Genomic DNA, 13,105 nt, shown 5'->3' on the forward strand with positions numbered 1-13,105 from the left:
CAGTATATTGCAACATGATCTCACCTCGAGCAACTAAAACGTTCCTTAAAACATTAACAGTTGACTGATGGTCTTATTTTATGCTTTATTCCACCAGGACAAAACGCCACCATCTTAATGAACAACTCTTCTTCACAACATGAAGGCAATGAACAAGCAGCTGGTTCGCTGGTGGCGTGGAGCTTAGCATACGGATTGCTGGATGTCGTCGTAATACTTGGGAATGTCATAACGCTCCTTGTATTCTTTAGGAATAAAAAACTTTTGCGCACACGCGCAAATTACTTCCTAATAAATCTAGCTATAGCTGATATGATGGTTGGTACATTCGCCATACCCATGTACGTCTATCATTTGATTTCCGCGTTGTATAATGGTGAAGGTGTCTGGAAACAGTTCAGTTCTAAGATTTATACGGCAGTTGATGTTTTTGTCGGTTGTGCTTCAATTTACACATTAACATTCATCGCCTTGGAACGAGCATTCTCTGTTTGTTTACCTCAGATTCATCGCCATGCAAGACTAAAGACTTATTATGGACTTCTAGGCTTGATATGGCTGCTGTCTATTTTGGTATCCTGTTTGCGGTTTCTGTATGAGACAGACCTCCTTAAATTGAAATTTTTCTTCTATGTTATGCTGGTTTTATTCTCTATTGCCCTCTTGATAATCTGTATCTCTTACGCTGTAATATGGTTCAAAATGAAGTTCCGGTTCGCCAATAGAGAGGGAAACAAACGTAAGAGGGAACAGGACAAGCGACTCGCCATTTTGCTGTTTATAGTGACTGTGGTGTTCGGTCTCACGTGGATGCCATTTCAAATCATAAATATTGTGGCGTTTTTCTGCCACCCGTGTAGGAAAATGTCAAACGATGGTGTCAATTTTGCAAAGTTCTTGCACTATGGCAACTCTTGTGTTAATCCTATAATATACTCCTTTTTGGTTCCCGAGTTTAGGAAGACTGTTGCCAGTATTTTTAGAAAACTAAGAAACAATGACGAAACTGGAATTTCGACGTTTGAAATGCATTCGGCTAAAACGTAAGTAGGCACTTACTTAATCTAGGTCATTATACGCACAGATTTTACATAGTGATCGAGGGAGTTGGGGCGATTAACAGCTGCAATCTTTCAGTCCCGGGTTAGCATTTGCAAAGGCCAGACTGGATGTCAAGGTGTTGAAAAGTTTGTTCTCACAAGCAATTTGCTTTGTCTGGTTCTTAAGAAACGTCTCATATCTCCGGCGTACACTCCGTTGCAATGCAAACTTTAACTTTCCAACAGCGTCGGTTCTCCCAGACTTTTCTCGAATTGTCGATCAGGTAACTTGATGCCTTACCCTCACCTGAATGCATCGTCAAGTGAAACGCTTACGCCCAGCTTAGAAAGTAAATTTCGCCTCAAGCTTTTACCTTCTTTATAGAATTGTTATTCAATACTTGAAAGTTAGACTTTGAGTCTCTTCATATATCATTGCTTAAGATGTCCCTGTCAAGTAAACAAATTGAATGTATCTCATCCACTATTTTTAGCTAAGTAATGATTGTTCTCGATGTAACTTCAATTTTGAAGGTCTGAAGAATTCTTTTGACGAAAACACATTCAACAATTAGAAGCGAAAGCAGGTGAACAGAATCGTCCGAAAAATGCCGTTGGACCCGAATCAGTGAAGTGACAAGTTAATTTTATTATGAGTCTTTGTATTAACACGTAACGAATAGACCTTTAGAGCCATCCATCATGATTTATTCAAGATAATCAGCTGCAAAAAACTGTTTGACCTGCTACGAAATATGTTGTTAGACAAAGGCACGAAGGCTTACAGACAGCATTAGCTGCCGAGTTCGTCAGAAACACATTAAGGAAAGTAAAGGTTTCGAAAATGGATTCTGATAACCTTATCTTTCTATACGATACATTAGGCAAATTAACACCTAGCACAATGTAAATAAAGATTGTTATAAAAATGTGAGTTATGAAGTCATCCTTATCGAAGTGACAAATATGGTATTAATTAAAATCGGCTTATTACACTAAATTGGTAAATATGAGAATCCTTGCTGGTTTTGTGTTTCTTTTCAAGTTTACGTTCCTTAATGAACTCTCAGCGGAGATTTCAGTGCTGGTTTTTCAGAATGATCCCAACCAGATATCTACCAGAAGTGCCCCAGTTTAAGAAAACTGACTGAGCGTTTCTAGCTTATCATTCTCTCAGAAGGTCAACACTCTTAGCTACCAAGGTGACAAAGCTGATGTCGTCATTCATATGGAACTAAATGATGCGAGTCGTACTTTTCTTCTTACCTATTGCATGGTGAGTGATCAGTCCCACTTATCTGGATCCTTTTGCAGAGATGCTGGAATTGCTTCACAGAGAACTCTAAACTTTTATCTGTCAATCCTGTAGGATAATATTTCTTGTTGCTTGATTTGCACCATTTTGGTTTCAATTCGTAGAGCAATCATTCCAACTGCGCGATAGAATGATCGGAACGGTGCAATATAACAAAGATTAATCGCATTAGTGCCTACCTCAGAGCCTATCAGGTTAGTGTCTACAGTTTTAGTTTGTAAAATGTGCACTGTTTTTAACGATGATTGAGGTGATTTCCCAGTGAGATTGCTTGTTCTATTTTCAGAGAGGTAATTTTTGAGAATGTCATGATCACTGAATTTAGATGATCTTGATGAGGTGCCTGGTTCTCAGACCAAGCAAAATAACGTTTACTTGACCCAAAAAATGGCATACGGCCACAATTTGATCTTATAATTTAGTGATTTATGTGGACTCGTAAAGTTGTCTTCATCTCTGACCTTCAATATCAGTTGCGTCTCAAAATTATGCCTTGATATTTTGATTTATTATGATCCAAGATCACGATATTTCCTAAGGAAACGATCTTGTTCTCTTTAAACCCCAAGAATGTTACTTTTCCTTTTAAATCTTCACTCTGTTACTTTAATGCAATTATGGCTGTTTTGTCGATTTTTTTTTTCTTGAAGTGTGATCTACCACCACAGCCGGTTTTATAATCAACTTAGCTAAGTAAACAATCTTTTTAAAACAAATTTACAGACAGACAACCTTCTAAACTAAATCTTACAAACCCATCTTTCCGGTTGATTAGCAGATGAGCGAGTCGAGGCAGGAAATTGAAACAGCATTCCTGCCAAACGGACGAAACCGAACACAATAGTATGACTCAGCGCGATTTGTTGACGTGTGAGTTAAGTGGCTATGACATACTTTAAGAAAATTCTTTTACTTTTTCTTTTCCCATGCCCCGCTCTGTTGAGGTTAAGGTTTCTTAGAGAAGTAATTAACCAGATATCGTAGAACGAACCTTTGAAACCAGATCTGTCGGTGATGGAGAGAAGATTTTACTAGTGCTTCAGCCATTCGGTGCAAAAATTTGTAGGTATGTTTTGGATAAGTATATTTTCAAACGTAAACTGACGTTTAAATTGCCATCATTCCACGCTCCAGCCCCACTTGTCACTCTCTTAAGTCAAGAAAAATAAGTAAACTCTCTTGATACAATATTTTCCTTAATCGTTGTCATTTTCTCCATGTAGTTTGTTTCTCACATTTATCATGTTATGGATAACAGATTGTTTTATAGTTTTCTCTTTAAGAAGGATAATGAAAATAATGATGATAATAATAATGGTTATGTCTTCATCGTTCTCTCGTTTGACTTCAGTTGATTCAGTGGCATATGTTTACCTGAAGGCCACTGACAACACAACTGTTCCTTCGAAAGTTCGCCACCAGCCAAAATTATAGTGACTGTGACATTTTTACTAGTTATACGTGCGTAATGTTATTCATATCTACCTTACATTTCGTGGGATGTTTTAAATGAACCAGTGGAAGGAAGATAATTTTAAAATAAAACAGCCCCTGGTGTTCCTCTTATGTTAATCATATTAACGTTGATGTGATCCTCCACCTCAGCGGAAGGCGAGCTATGCAAGAATGAGCCGAATGGAGTTCAACATATCATCACTTTGCTTAATTTTAACCTTTTTAGAGAGCACTCTGTTCCATTTGGATAACCATTAAAACAGTAAGGCAAAAAACAAAACAAAACAAAACAGAACAAAACAAAAAAAGCCTCTGACAGTACAACATCAACGGAATTTTCCAGCGCGCCACGAGTTTTGAAATTCGGTGTAGAACTCACCGGACAAGTCGAGGGGAAGGAGTAATTGATCTCAAAACTGACACTTATAAGTATATGGCGGCTCGGCAAATTATTGTTAGACTTAATCGCGAAACCTGCAATTAATGCCAGTACTTTACCATTTAATGCAGCACTCTGCGTTACTGCTACTATAAAATGAGAAGTTTTTTTTAAATACAGGCTAACGTCTCAAAGGAAATCTTGACCTAGCTGTTTGTTACGTGCATGTATACGGATCTTCAAATTAGTATCCGGGCAAAGGTTATAGACGTAAGTATTCCGTTTAAACCGGGAATTTTCAGAGTCTCTCCGTGCAACTATTGAACAGTATGTCATCGCATTGGTCTTTGGCCTTTCTTTAGTTCTGGAAAATCATATGGGGTCTAAACAAAATCAGCTTGATCGGATCAAAGAGTGTCAGATTAACTTTGCCTGTAGAGGTTCTAACTCTGTAACACGCGATATTCTTGATAGTTATTTGCTATTGCTGAATAAATCCTTTGGATATACCTACAGGTAGATCATTATGTACTGTGTATGATTGTCGACCATTCAGTCAAAAATATCTTCGTTCTGTAGCTCTAAAAATACGAACCAGTATAGCCTTCCAGTAAAATCCTTTTTAATAGTATCGTATATTTAGATGAGACACCGGCGTGTTGTTTAACTTCCCAGTGAGGAAACAGCTGATAAATTTTAGATTTAAAAAGTGCAGAGGAATGTGTTGCACACAGCAACAGTACAATTTAATACTGAAGTGATGACTATTTGACTATTTAACGGCAAGAACTCGTAGATCTCCAAAATGAAAAATACAATTCTTAGAAGTCATCTAATGACGAAATGCGCATTTCCTCCTGTCTGTGAAACATTACCGAAAATCCGGTGGCCAATCAAAAAATGGAGCAACAGAGATACTTTAGAATAATGTTTTGGTGTGAATTAACTGTAATCGATTTTCAAAGTCAAGAGCCCTACAACTGAAGTAAACCAATTGATCCAATTTGGTCCTACGCTAAACAGTCTGGTGAAGGTCCCTTGTAATTGATTTAATTGTTTTATCAGTACTTTATGCTTGCTTCTGAATATAAGCCTCGCTCAAGTTGACTGCCATTTTCCTTACAGAATGAACATGTCAAACACAAACAACACGCAAAGAGATTGGAAACCAAGTACCCCAACTTATGGAGTTATCTTATGGTGCATAACGTACAGCCTCACAGCAGTTGGCATAATCTGCGCCAACGTGTTCGCCGTTTTCGTTTTCACAATGAAAAGGCTTTTGCGTAAGAGGAGCAATATTCTCCTATTGAATTTAGCCATCGCTGACTTGATGGTTGGAAGCATAGCGTTCCCAATGTACATTTATATTTTCTATAATTCGCACAAAAGCTTCTTATGGAGAGACATGATCACGAACCATGTGTACCTCGGCGTGGACGTCTTTTCAGGATTATCCTCGATGTTTATTTTAGCAATGATTGCCTTAGAAAGGGCGTATTCTGTCTACCGACCTCTAAAGCACCGCTGTGTTTCTAGGAGGTCAAGGCTCTATTGGTTGTCTGCAGCTTGTGTTTGGGTAACATCGGGAGTCCTTACTTCCATGAAGATTCTAACATCACTTGGAGTTCTGACCTTCTCATATGACAAACATGTTATCTTCATATTCGTGTCCATCGCCTTGATGACCATAATAGCCGCCCACGCTTCTATCTGGACCAAAATCACAAGACGAAAAGAGAACCTCGATTTCATAGTCAAAGAAAAATCCATTGCCCTAGCAATGCTTATAGTAACTGTCGCCTTTATTGTGATGTGGCTGCCGTTTTATCTGCTTAATGTAATTTACAGTTTTGATCAAAAAGCTTTGAAATCCGTCCCCTTAAATTTCTTTTACTTTGCTAAACTATTGCAGTATGGGAACTCCGTCGTGAATCCAGTAATATATACATTGAAGCTTCCACAATTCCGTAGGGCTCTGCGAAAATTACAAAGCTTCAAAAGCTTAGTAAGAACAGACAAAGACGTACCACTGTAATAGCATCAGTATATTTGCAGGAGTCTTTTAAGATAAACTCAGTGAGATAAAATCGAAAACTCCAATCTCACTCAATCAGACGTACCACTGTAATAGGGAATAAAACTGTAATTTAAGATGGCAGGTAATTTAGAGTTAACAACTGAGTTGAAAACGTAAATTAGTCAATCGCTCTGACGAAGGGCTAACGCTCGAAACGTCAGTTTTTTTACCCTTTACGGTGGCTAATTTACGTTTTCAACTCAGTTGTTAACACTAAATTACCTGCTATACTCTCCCACCGACGCAGCACCACAGTTTCTTTAGAAACTTACCCCTTTATTCATTTGTCTTTTAAGATACACTCAATGAGACAAAATCTAACGCGTTAATCTCACTCTTTGCAAGTAACGTAAGACTCCCAAAGAACTGATAGGTTACCAGCGTGAGAAAATGTACATTTCATGGTCTTGCTTACCCTATTTCGCGATTCATTAGGCCGTTTCGTTGATTGGACATTTGAAAACTCCTCGATAAAACGACATCCCAGTTTTGGAATTGTCCACCCTTTTCGCTATTGGGTATGTTGATAGGAACAGATAGCCTACTTGTAGTTGTTCCCTCCCCCTCCCCCCCCCCCTCCTTAGGGTGAAACGGAAGCGAGGGGCGGTTTACGAAATACTACTATTAATAGATCTCTTTGTAATTTACATTAAAGGACTGCAATTATTGGAATATCTCGAGTTCTGCCAAAGTCGTCGATCGACCAATGATGATATAAGTGGAAATAAACTGACTGCACGGTGCTTCCGTCAAGAACCACAGGACGCTTAATTTGCTTGACTAGCTGTAATTTCTATTAAGTTTAGCTTTAATGTAGGTTTCACCACAGTACCACGTGCGTATTTTTGGTCAATTGTTTCTAAAACGAACATCAAAATTTTTCATGTGCGTTAAATCAATTTTTTCTCCAACGACTGCAATGATTGCCATCCAGTAGAATTCTCTCGGTGGTGTCGTGTTTCCAATATCCAAATGGCATAATGTAGAAACGTTCTCTACAACAGGACCTATGCAGACGTCCATAACGAAGAATATAAATCTAATTGCCATGTTTTCCTGATTTTGATATCCAATGTCAAAATTTGCTCTTCAGCGAGCTGCATTATTATACCGTGTAATCGCTAACTGAAGTCGGCCTATTTCTCACCGTCTTTGATTAAAAGGAAAAGGACCGGAAAAGTGTAACTAACAGTGATTTGAAAACGTGAATGACCTTATAACAATAATTGAATTGATGTTAAATTTAATGCAAAACATATCATCCCCACCTTTCTATTTCATTGTCTAAAAAATACACGGCTCCGTCAGAAAAGATTAAATTTTAACACATTCTAAATCCAATATTTTATTGGACAGTTACTGAGAAACGACGTATTCAAGTTTGGCATGAAATCGGTAGCAAAATAGCCGCTTTAAAGTTACAATTGGCAATTTGTTTAAATATCACGCAGCTTTTCTATATGACTTCCGACGGGACAGAAAAAAGAAAACAATCATGATAACATTGTTATTGTAGCTTTATTTCGCTCGATTGCTTGGACATTGTTTTTTTTCTTTCTTATTTTGACTGGCTGATCAACAATTGCTTCGATCATTTCGCCAAGAAAATATCAGACTTTTTTTTCTCTTTATTTTGGATAACTAAGGCATTGTGATATATTTTTCATAGAAAGCACCGAAACAAATGTTGTGTTACGTTTTCGCATGCATAAAGATTCGTCGACCCGAACTTGCTAATAAAAACTAAACAGAACGAAGATTATTTGAATAAAGTTTTAATTGTCAAAGGGAGCAATACATTGGCAAGGCGAAATACTGACGGAAATGTTCACATCGAAAAAATAAACATAAAGATATTAAACTTATTAGTTTATCACAATACACTCTCTTGATACGAGAGCGGTGTGCCAATTTGACGACGAAACAGGAGTCCTCGCTACTTACCTAGTCATAACACCTGCAAATCCAATTGCCAAATTTGCTTTTAGTCAAAATGTGAAGAGGCGATGCACTTTACTGGCCTTTCAAACAGCGCATTTAAGCCAAAAAAATTGTCGTTGCTATTTTTAACTACAGCTAACATACATACAATAACAGGGTTTTAGTTTGTGTTAATGGAAGCATGCCGCTGTGATGAAAGGACACCTAAAGGCGCTTTAGTCAACGCGGATACAGGGAGAAAAACATCACCGAAACACGACCGTGAAATTCTCATTTCTGGAACTAATTTCACCCAGGTATGTAAATATAGATTTGTTAGGAGATTGCAGTCGTTCAATAATGACGAGTTCAATGTACACTTTCACGCTCTTCATAATAAGAATTTTATTTTTTTTCTTTACCCACAATCCCCCGCTGTTACGGTTAATAAAGAAATATTTAAGGAATACATTTGCCGCAGTCTTGCATAGTTCGTAAGACGTTACCGCGTGAGCCAAACAACAAAGCACAGATGGTAACAGCTGCTTTAGTAATATACATGTGAACTCCGCTTAACGGATTGATCGTTTCTGTTGCCTTTCAGATTGAAGCTCGATGCTAACCTGAAGAGTTCCTGTTAGGCTGGCAAAGCGAAGTTGTTTGCACCATCCATCTAAATACGGTCAGTATTTGACTTGCTCATTTACACTTCTTTCGAGAGAAAGTTGTGAGGCGAGAAACAAAATATCAGAATGCATTGTTCATCTCCTTTATTCCTGTTATCTAAGCTTTGACACGTTCGGTGAGGAAATCGTTAACGATGTATAAGAACAGCTCAAGACAATTGGAACAAGTGAACTACAGTTTTGAACGCCGGGCAAGACAGAAATAAGAATGAACTTATCGCCGCTTGTTCTGGCAAACTCAAAATAGACAGAACCAATTGATGTTTATGCAAAATGTGTTGAACACGTCGACAAAATAACTCATTTAATGTAATGAATACCACTAATCTGTATTTTACTGAAATTTGTTCACACTTGTGTTTTAGCTTGGTTTGGTCATGCTTACTTAGTTAGACATGAACCGTGAATTTTACATACAGCGAGAACTTATGTTAAAGCTAAATCGTTAAAAGATAAGCCCATTACTGAATCACTCGTATCAAACTCAAGATAAATGTGTCTGCAGATTTTAATGTTTTATACAAGTCTAGTAATTTCGAAGCTTATCTTGGTCCACAAATGGTTATGTTAAAACGAGAAGAACAAAATAAACTAAATGACGTTGTTTCAACTCGCCATTTGGCGATCTTTGCCTTATTACGAAAGCAATCAGTATCTGCTCAAATCTTCATTGTGCAAAATGTGAATTTCTATTTAAACATTAGCCCCCCAATATAAATTCCGTAGTTTTGCTTTCTATGGACATTTTTAATTGCTAAAACTTTCTTCGGGTAACCAATAAATTTAGCCACCTCATAAATCATGCATTGTTTATTTTTTTTATAAAACTTGACCGAGATTTACGGTGTTATTCACGCTGAAAATTTGCATAAATCTTTCTTCTGTTAAAAATCGATTAATTTTAAGGAGGAATATTACCGGAGCGAAAGGTTAAATTTGTGCTTTGTAATAGATGAAAGGCAGGAAAATTTATTTATGTGGGTCATGCAACATAAAAACGTAGGGCGAAACCTTGTTAGAAGCCGGTGAAAAGTGACAATACTTTATCAAACAATTCCGCATAAACTAGTGAACAACATATCATCCTATTGAAAAGAAAAACACACAGACTTCGTAGGTGAAAGCTGTCACAAGTGTTTGTCGCTACGTATACGACATATGAGTTTCATTAACTAACTTCTCCGGAGACTGCGTTTGAACGTCGTGTTTTTTTTTCCATATTAAAGGAAACTTCTGATTCAGAATATTTACGTTTATACGACATTTAATTTGATATGCGTCAAACCAAATGAAGATTTAAAAGAAAATGTTTTTGCCATTTGTTTCAATATTAGAACGAGTGAGCAGTTCTCGGAAGCTTTTGTGAAGTGTCTCTGAAAATTTTAAAAAGATTTTTGTCTTGTTGACGCACTTGATGCAAGAGTGCAACTTGATCCTTCTGTGATCCTTCCTCAGAAGGTGTTACAAAATTTGATGCATTAAAATTGCACGAGACAGTAATTGTTAGAAAACGCTTCAGTAAACTGAATTTCGGTATCATTTTGCGTTATTTGGTGACAACTAAGCTTTGGCGATGCCTCAACTGTGAAAACAAGACCGATATAAGGTAGTACAACAAATATTTATAGCCTGCCTTGAGCCTGAGCATACATTTACCCAAAGGTATCAGTCATACATGACATGTTTCACTCCCGTATCGTGAAATCTTAGACATCAAAATCGGATGCTGAAACGAACCTTGAAAATAAGGTTCTTTTATTACTACAAAACGAGGCCACCCCTTCAAACATAAAAATAAATGATAAAAAAGACCTTATTACCAAAACGAAATGCTTTTGAGGATGATAATATAGGTTGTCTAATGTAAAACCACAAAGTTGCCTATCACAATTGCTTGCTTGCGTAAGTAAAATATCAACTAAGATTAAATCTCACTCGTTACCTTTCAGGAAAACAATACTCTTATAGAGGAATGAATAATAACACTTCAGGGCCAGGTAATTCCACATCCACTGGGGAAGATAAACAGGTCATCACCTGGTGTGTTGCATATGCACTCGTAACAGTCACTATCATAGTGAATAATGTGGCAGCCATATTGGCATTTACAAAGTCACGCCTTCTAAGGAAATTTGGAAACTATTTCCTTGTTAATCTGGCAGTGGCGGATTTGATGGTCGGGACAATTGCTTTGCCGTTGTATATACATTTAATCTACATATCACCGCCTAAAACATCATTATCAACCAAACCAGGGCCTTTTCAGATCGTACAAATTGCTTTTGATGTGTTTTCTGGAATGGCATCTGTCTTCATACTCACCGTTATTTCTTTTGAAAGGGTATGCGCCATATTTTGCCCTCTACGATATCGCAGCCTTTCAAAAGCAACCTATCTCATTGTATTAACAGAGGTATGGATTCTTGCGGGAGCTCTCACAGGAATATGGCTTTTGACTGTGTTTGACTTCATCCATCATAATATCTTTGCGTATAGTTTGGCTATTTTATCTTTCACATCGCTTACGTTGATGATAGCTTCTTACGTCGCTCTATGGCTGAAGATCAAAATCTGGAGCCGCAAAACTCAACAGCGAGCGACAGGAGAAAAAGAACGCAACTTAGCAATGGCCATCGCTATCATAACTGCAGTATTCTTGTTAACCTGGTCACCATTTCATATCATGAATATCTTGATAAACTTTAAAAAATCTCTCCTAGATGGGATTCCCTATGAAGCCATCTATTTTGCAAAGTTTTTACATTACAGCAACTCGATTGTTAATCCAGTGATTTACTGTTATAAAATCTCTGAATTCAGAAGAGCATTGAAGTCCTTGATTTCAAGAAAACAAAAGAAAAGAGAAACACGAGTTTGATTCAAGTTCAGTAAAAGTTGAAGAAATATTATAATAATAAGCCCTTGATTTCAAGAAAACAAAAGAAAAGAGAGACACGAGCTCGAGTTTGATTCAAGTTTAGTAAAAATTGTAGAAATATTATGTCTCACGAAGAGGAGGATAACGATACGATTCAACGCATATATTTATCGAAGGCAGTGTAATAACTAAGTTATTTACTCATGAACTTACATTTACTCATTTCCCAAATGTACATACCATACGCACGTTCCTGATCTATACAATAAATTTAAAACAAAGGCCATTTTACTTTACCCGGCTTCAGAATTTATGCTTGTTTTTAGACTTGGCTTTTGCAAGTTGTACCTGATTTGCCAATCCATCAAACTTTGCATGATAAGCTGAATGGCGTTTTAATTTGTTCTTATCCATGATTCGTAAGAGGACAGACGCAAAAATAACGTCACCATCAAAAACTCCGAAGCGCTAACGTTGGAAACGTCAGCTTTAGAAACTCTTACGGTGACCAAATTACATTACCAACACAACCGAATTAAAATTAAGTGGCGAGAACTTCACAGACTTACTTTACTGCGCCTCGTGCATTTTTTGTTCTTACCAAATTCTGACGTCAACTGTCATCACTGAGCAGACGCTCGGCAACATGGAATTACAAAACAGACGCACAGCATCATGAAATCTATTTGTCACTCGTTAAAGTGCAAATAAACTTCTTATCAGTGCCGAAGTCAGGAATTGGTAAAATCTTCTCGAAACTCAGCCCGAAGAGATATCCTCTGGTTACTCCTTTTTCTCTTTCTTTTCATTTGGAGTTTTAAAGACAAATTCGCTCACACGCTTTCGCGGTATCGTTTAAACCATTTTAATGGTAATCTTAAGAGGATTATCTTAAGACTTTAAGGGGTTACAAATTATACTTTATGGGTGGCGGAGAGACCCAAGTTCTACTGACTCCGGATCCGTCTTGGATTAACTTACATCCTCAATATTTAAACTCCAAGCTTCAGAAATTCGGAATCCGAACTTTAAAAGCTTGTATTTCAATCAGTCTACTTTCCTCAGCTAAAAAAAGTTTAATTACTAATGTTGATGAAGGTAATTTGGTTTTATCAACTAGTACTGAGTTGATAATGTAAATTGGCCACGGTAAAGAGTTTCTTCAGCGGACGTTTCGAGCGATAGCTCTTTGTCAAGGTGAGGTGATGACGAATATTAAAACTTCAACTTTGGAGTTTCATCCCTTTGCATTCTCTGTTGGTTGCCAAAGTAACTTAATATTGATTACACTGCAGAATTCAAGAACTCTTCTGTTTCATAGGCGCCAGATACAACAACGTAATGACATAAGA

At 37.3% G+C, this 13,105-nt stretch overlaps 4 protein-coding genes across 18 annotated transcripts in view; 3 read left to right on the plus strand and 1 right to left on the minus strand.

Moving 5' to 3' along the window:
- LOC113685844 (somatostatin receptor type 1) overlaps positions 1 to 1,969 on the plus strand; it is a 5,847-nt gene extending 3,878 nt beyond the window's left edge. For 5 of the 6 annotated variants that reach the window (XM_089201964.1, XM_027203413.2, XM_089201965.1 and 2 more), the window contains 2 exons: positions 98 to 1,043; positions 1,575 to 1,969. In XM_089201964.1, coding sequence (XP_089058090.1) covers positions 118 to 1,043; positions 1,575 to 1,593 — 945 coding nt within the window. In that variant the 5' untranslated portion in view covers positions 98 to 117 and the 3' untranslated portion in view covers positions 1,594 to 1,969. Of the gene's footprint in view, positions 1 to 97 lie in introns of all 6 variants that reach the window. The other variant, XM_089201969.1, reaches the window with a different exon arrangement.
- The window catches only part of LOC113685855 (5-hydroxytryptamine receptor 4-like), a 27,164-nt gene extending 24,719 nt beyond the window's left edge, over positions 1 to 2,445 (minus strand). The window contains exon 1 of the mRNA XM_089201974.1: positions 2,307 to 2,445. The gene's annotated coding sequence lies outside the window, so the exon portion shown is untranslated. The remainder of the gene's footprint in view (positions 1 to 2,306) is intronic.
- LOC113685845 (adenosine receptor A2b) lies at positions 2,070 to 7,028 on the plus strand. Of its 9 annotated transcripts, XM_089201950.1 has the most exons (5): positions 2,073 to 2,316; positions 2,460 to 2,549; positions 3,300 to 3,421; positions 4,370 to 4,459; positions 5,315 to 7,028. In XM_089201950.1, the coding sequence occupies exon 5, from the start codon at positions 5,316 to 5,318 to the stop codon at positions 6,225 to 6,227; it is 912 nt and encodes a 303-aa protein (XP_089058076.1). In that variant the 5' UTR covers positions 2,073 to 2,316; positions 2,460 to 2,549; positions 3,300 to 3,421; positions 4,370 to 4,459; position 5,315; the 3' UTR covers positions 6,228 to 7,028. The 9 variants fall into 9 exon arrangements, with proteins under 9 accessions (XP_027059218.2, XP_089058076.1, XP_089058078.1 ...); XM_089201952.1 differs by lacking the exons at positions 3,300 to 3,421; positions 4,370 to 4,459 and adding an exon at positions 3,131 to 3,225; XM_089201949.1 differs by lacking the exon at positions 4,370 to 4,459.
- A 1,641-nt stretch (positions 7,029 to 8,669) lies between these two features.
- LOC113685841 (adenosine receptor A2b) lies at positions 8,670 to 12,045 on the plus strand. 2 transcript variants are annotated; one of them, XM_027203409.2, is made up of 3 exons: positions 8,670 to 8,724; positions 8,794 to 8,871; positions 10,825 to 12,045. In XM_027203409.2, exon 3 carries the CDS (start codon positions 10,848 to 10,850, stop codon positions 11,751 to 11,753), a length of 906 nt encoding a protein of 301 aa, XP_027059210.1. In that variant the 5' UTR covers positions 8,670 to 8,724; positions 8,794 to 8,871; positions 10,825 to 10,847; the 3' UTR covers positions 11,754 to 12,045. The 2 variants fall into 2 exon arrangements, with proteins under 2 accessions (XP_027059210.1, XP_027059209.1); XM_027203408.2 differs by having other exon boundaries at positions 8,674 to 8,871.
- The last annotated feature ends 1,060 nt before the right edge of the window (positions 12,046 to 13,105 follow it).

This window comes from Pocillopora damicornis, chromosome 3 (genome assembly GCF_964200805.1).
Source record: "Pocillopora damicornis chromosome 3, jaPocDami1.2, whole genome shotgun sequence".
Classification (NCBI taxonomy): domain Eukaryota; kingdom Metazoa; phylum Cnidaria; class Anthozoa; order Scleractinia; family Pocilloporidae; genus Pocillopora; species Pocillopora damicornis.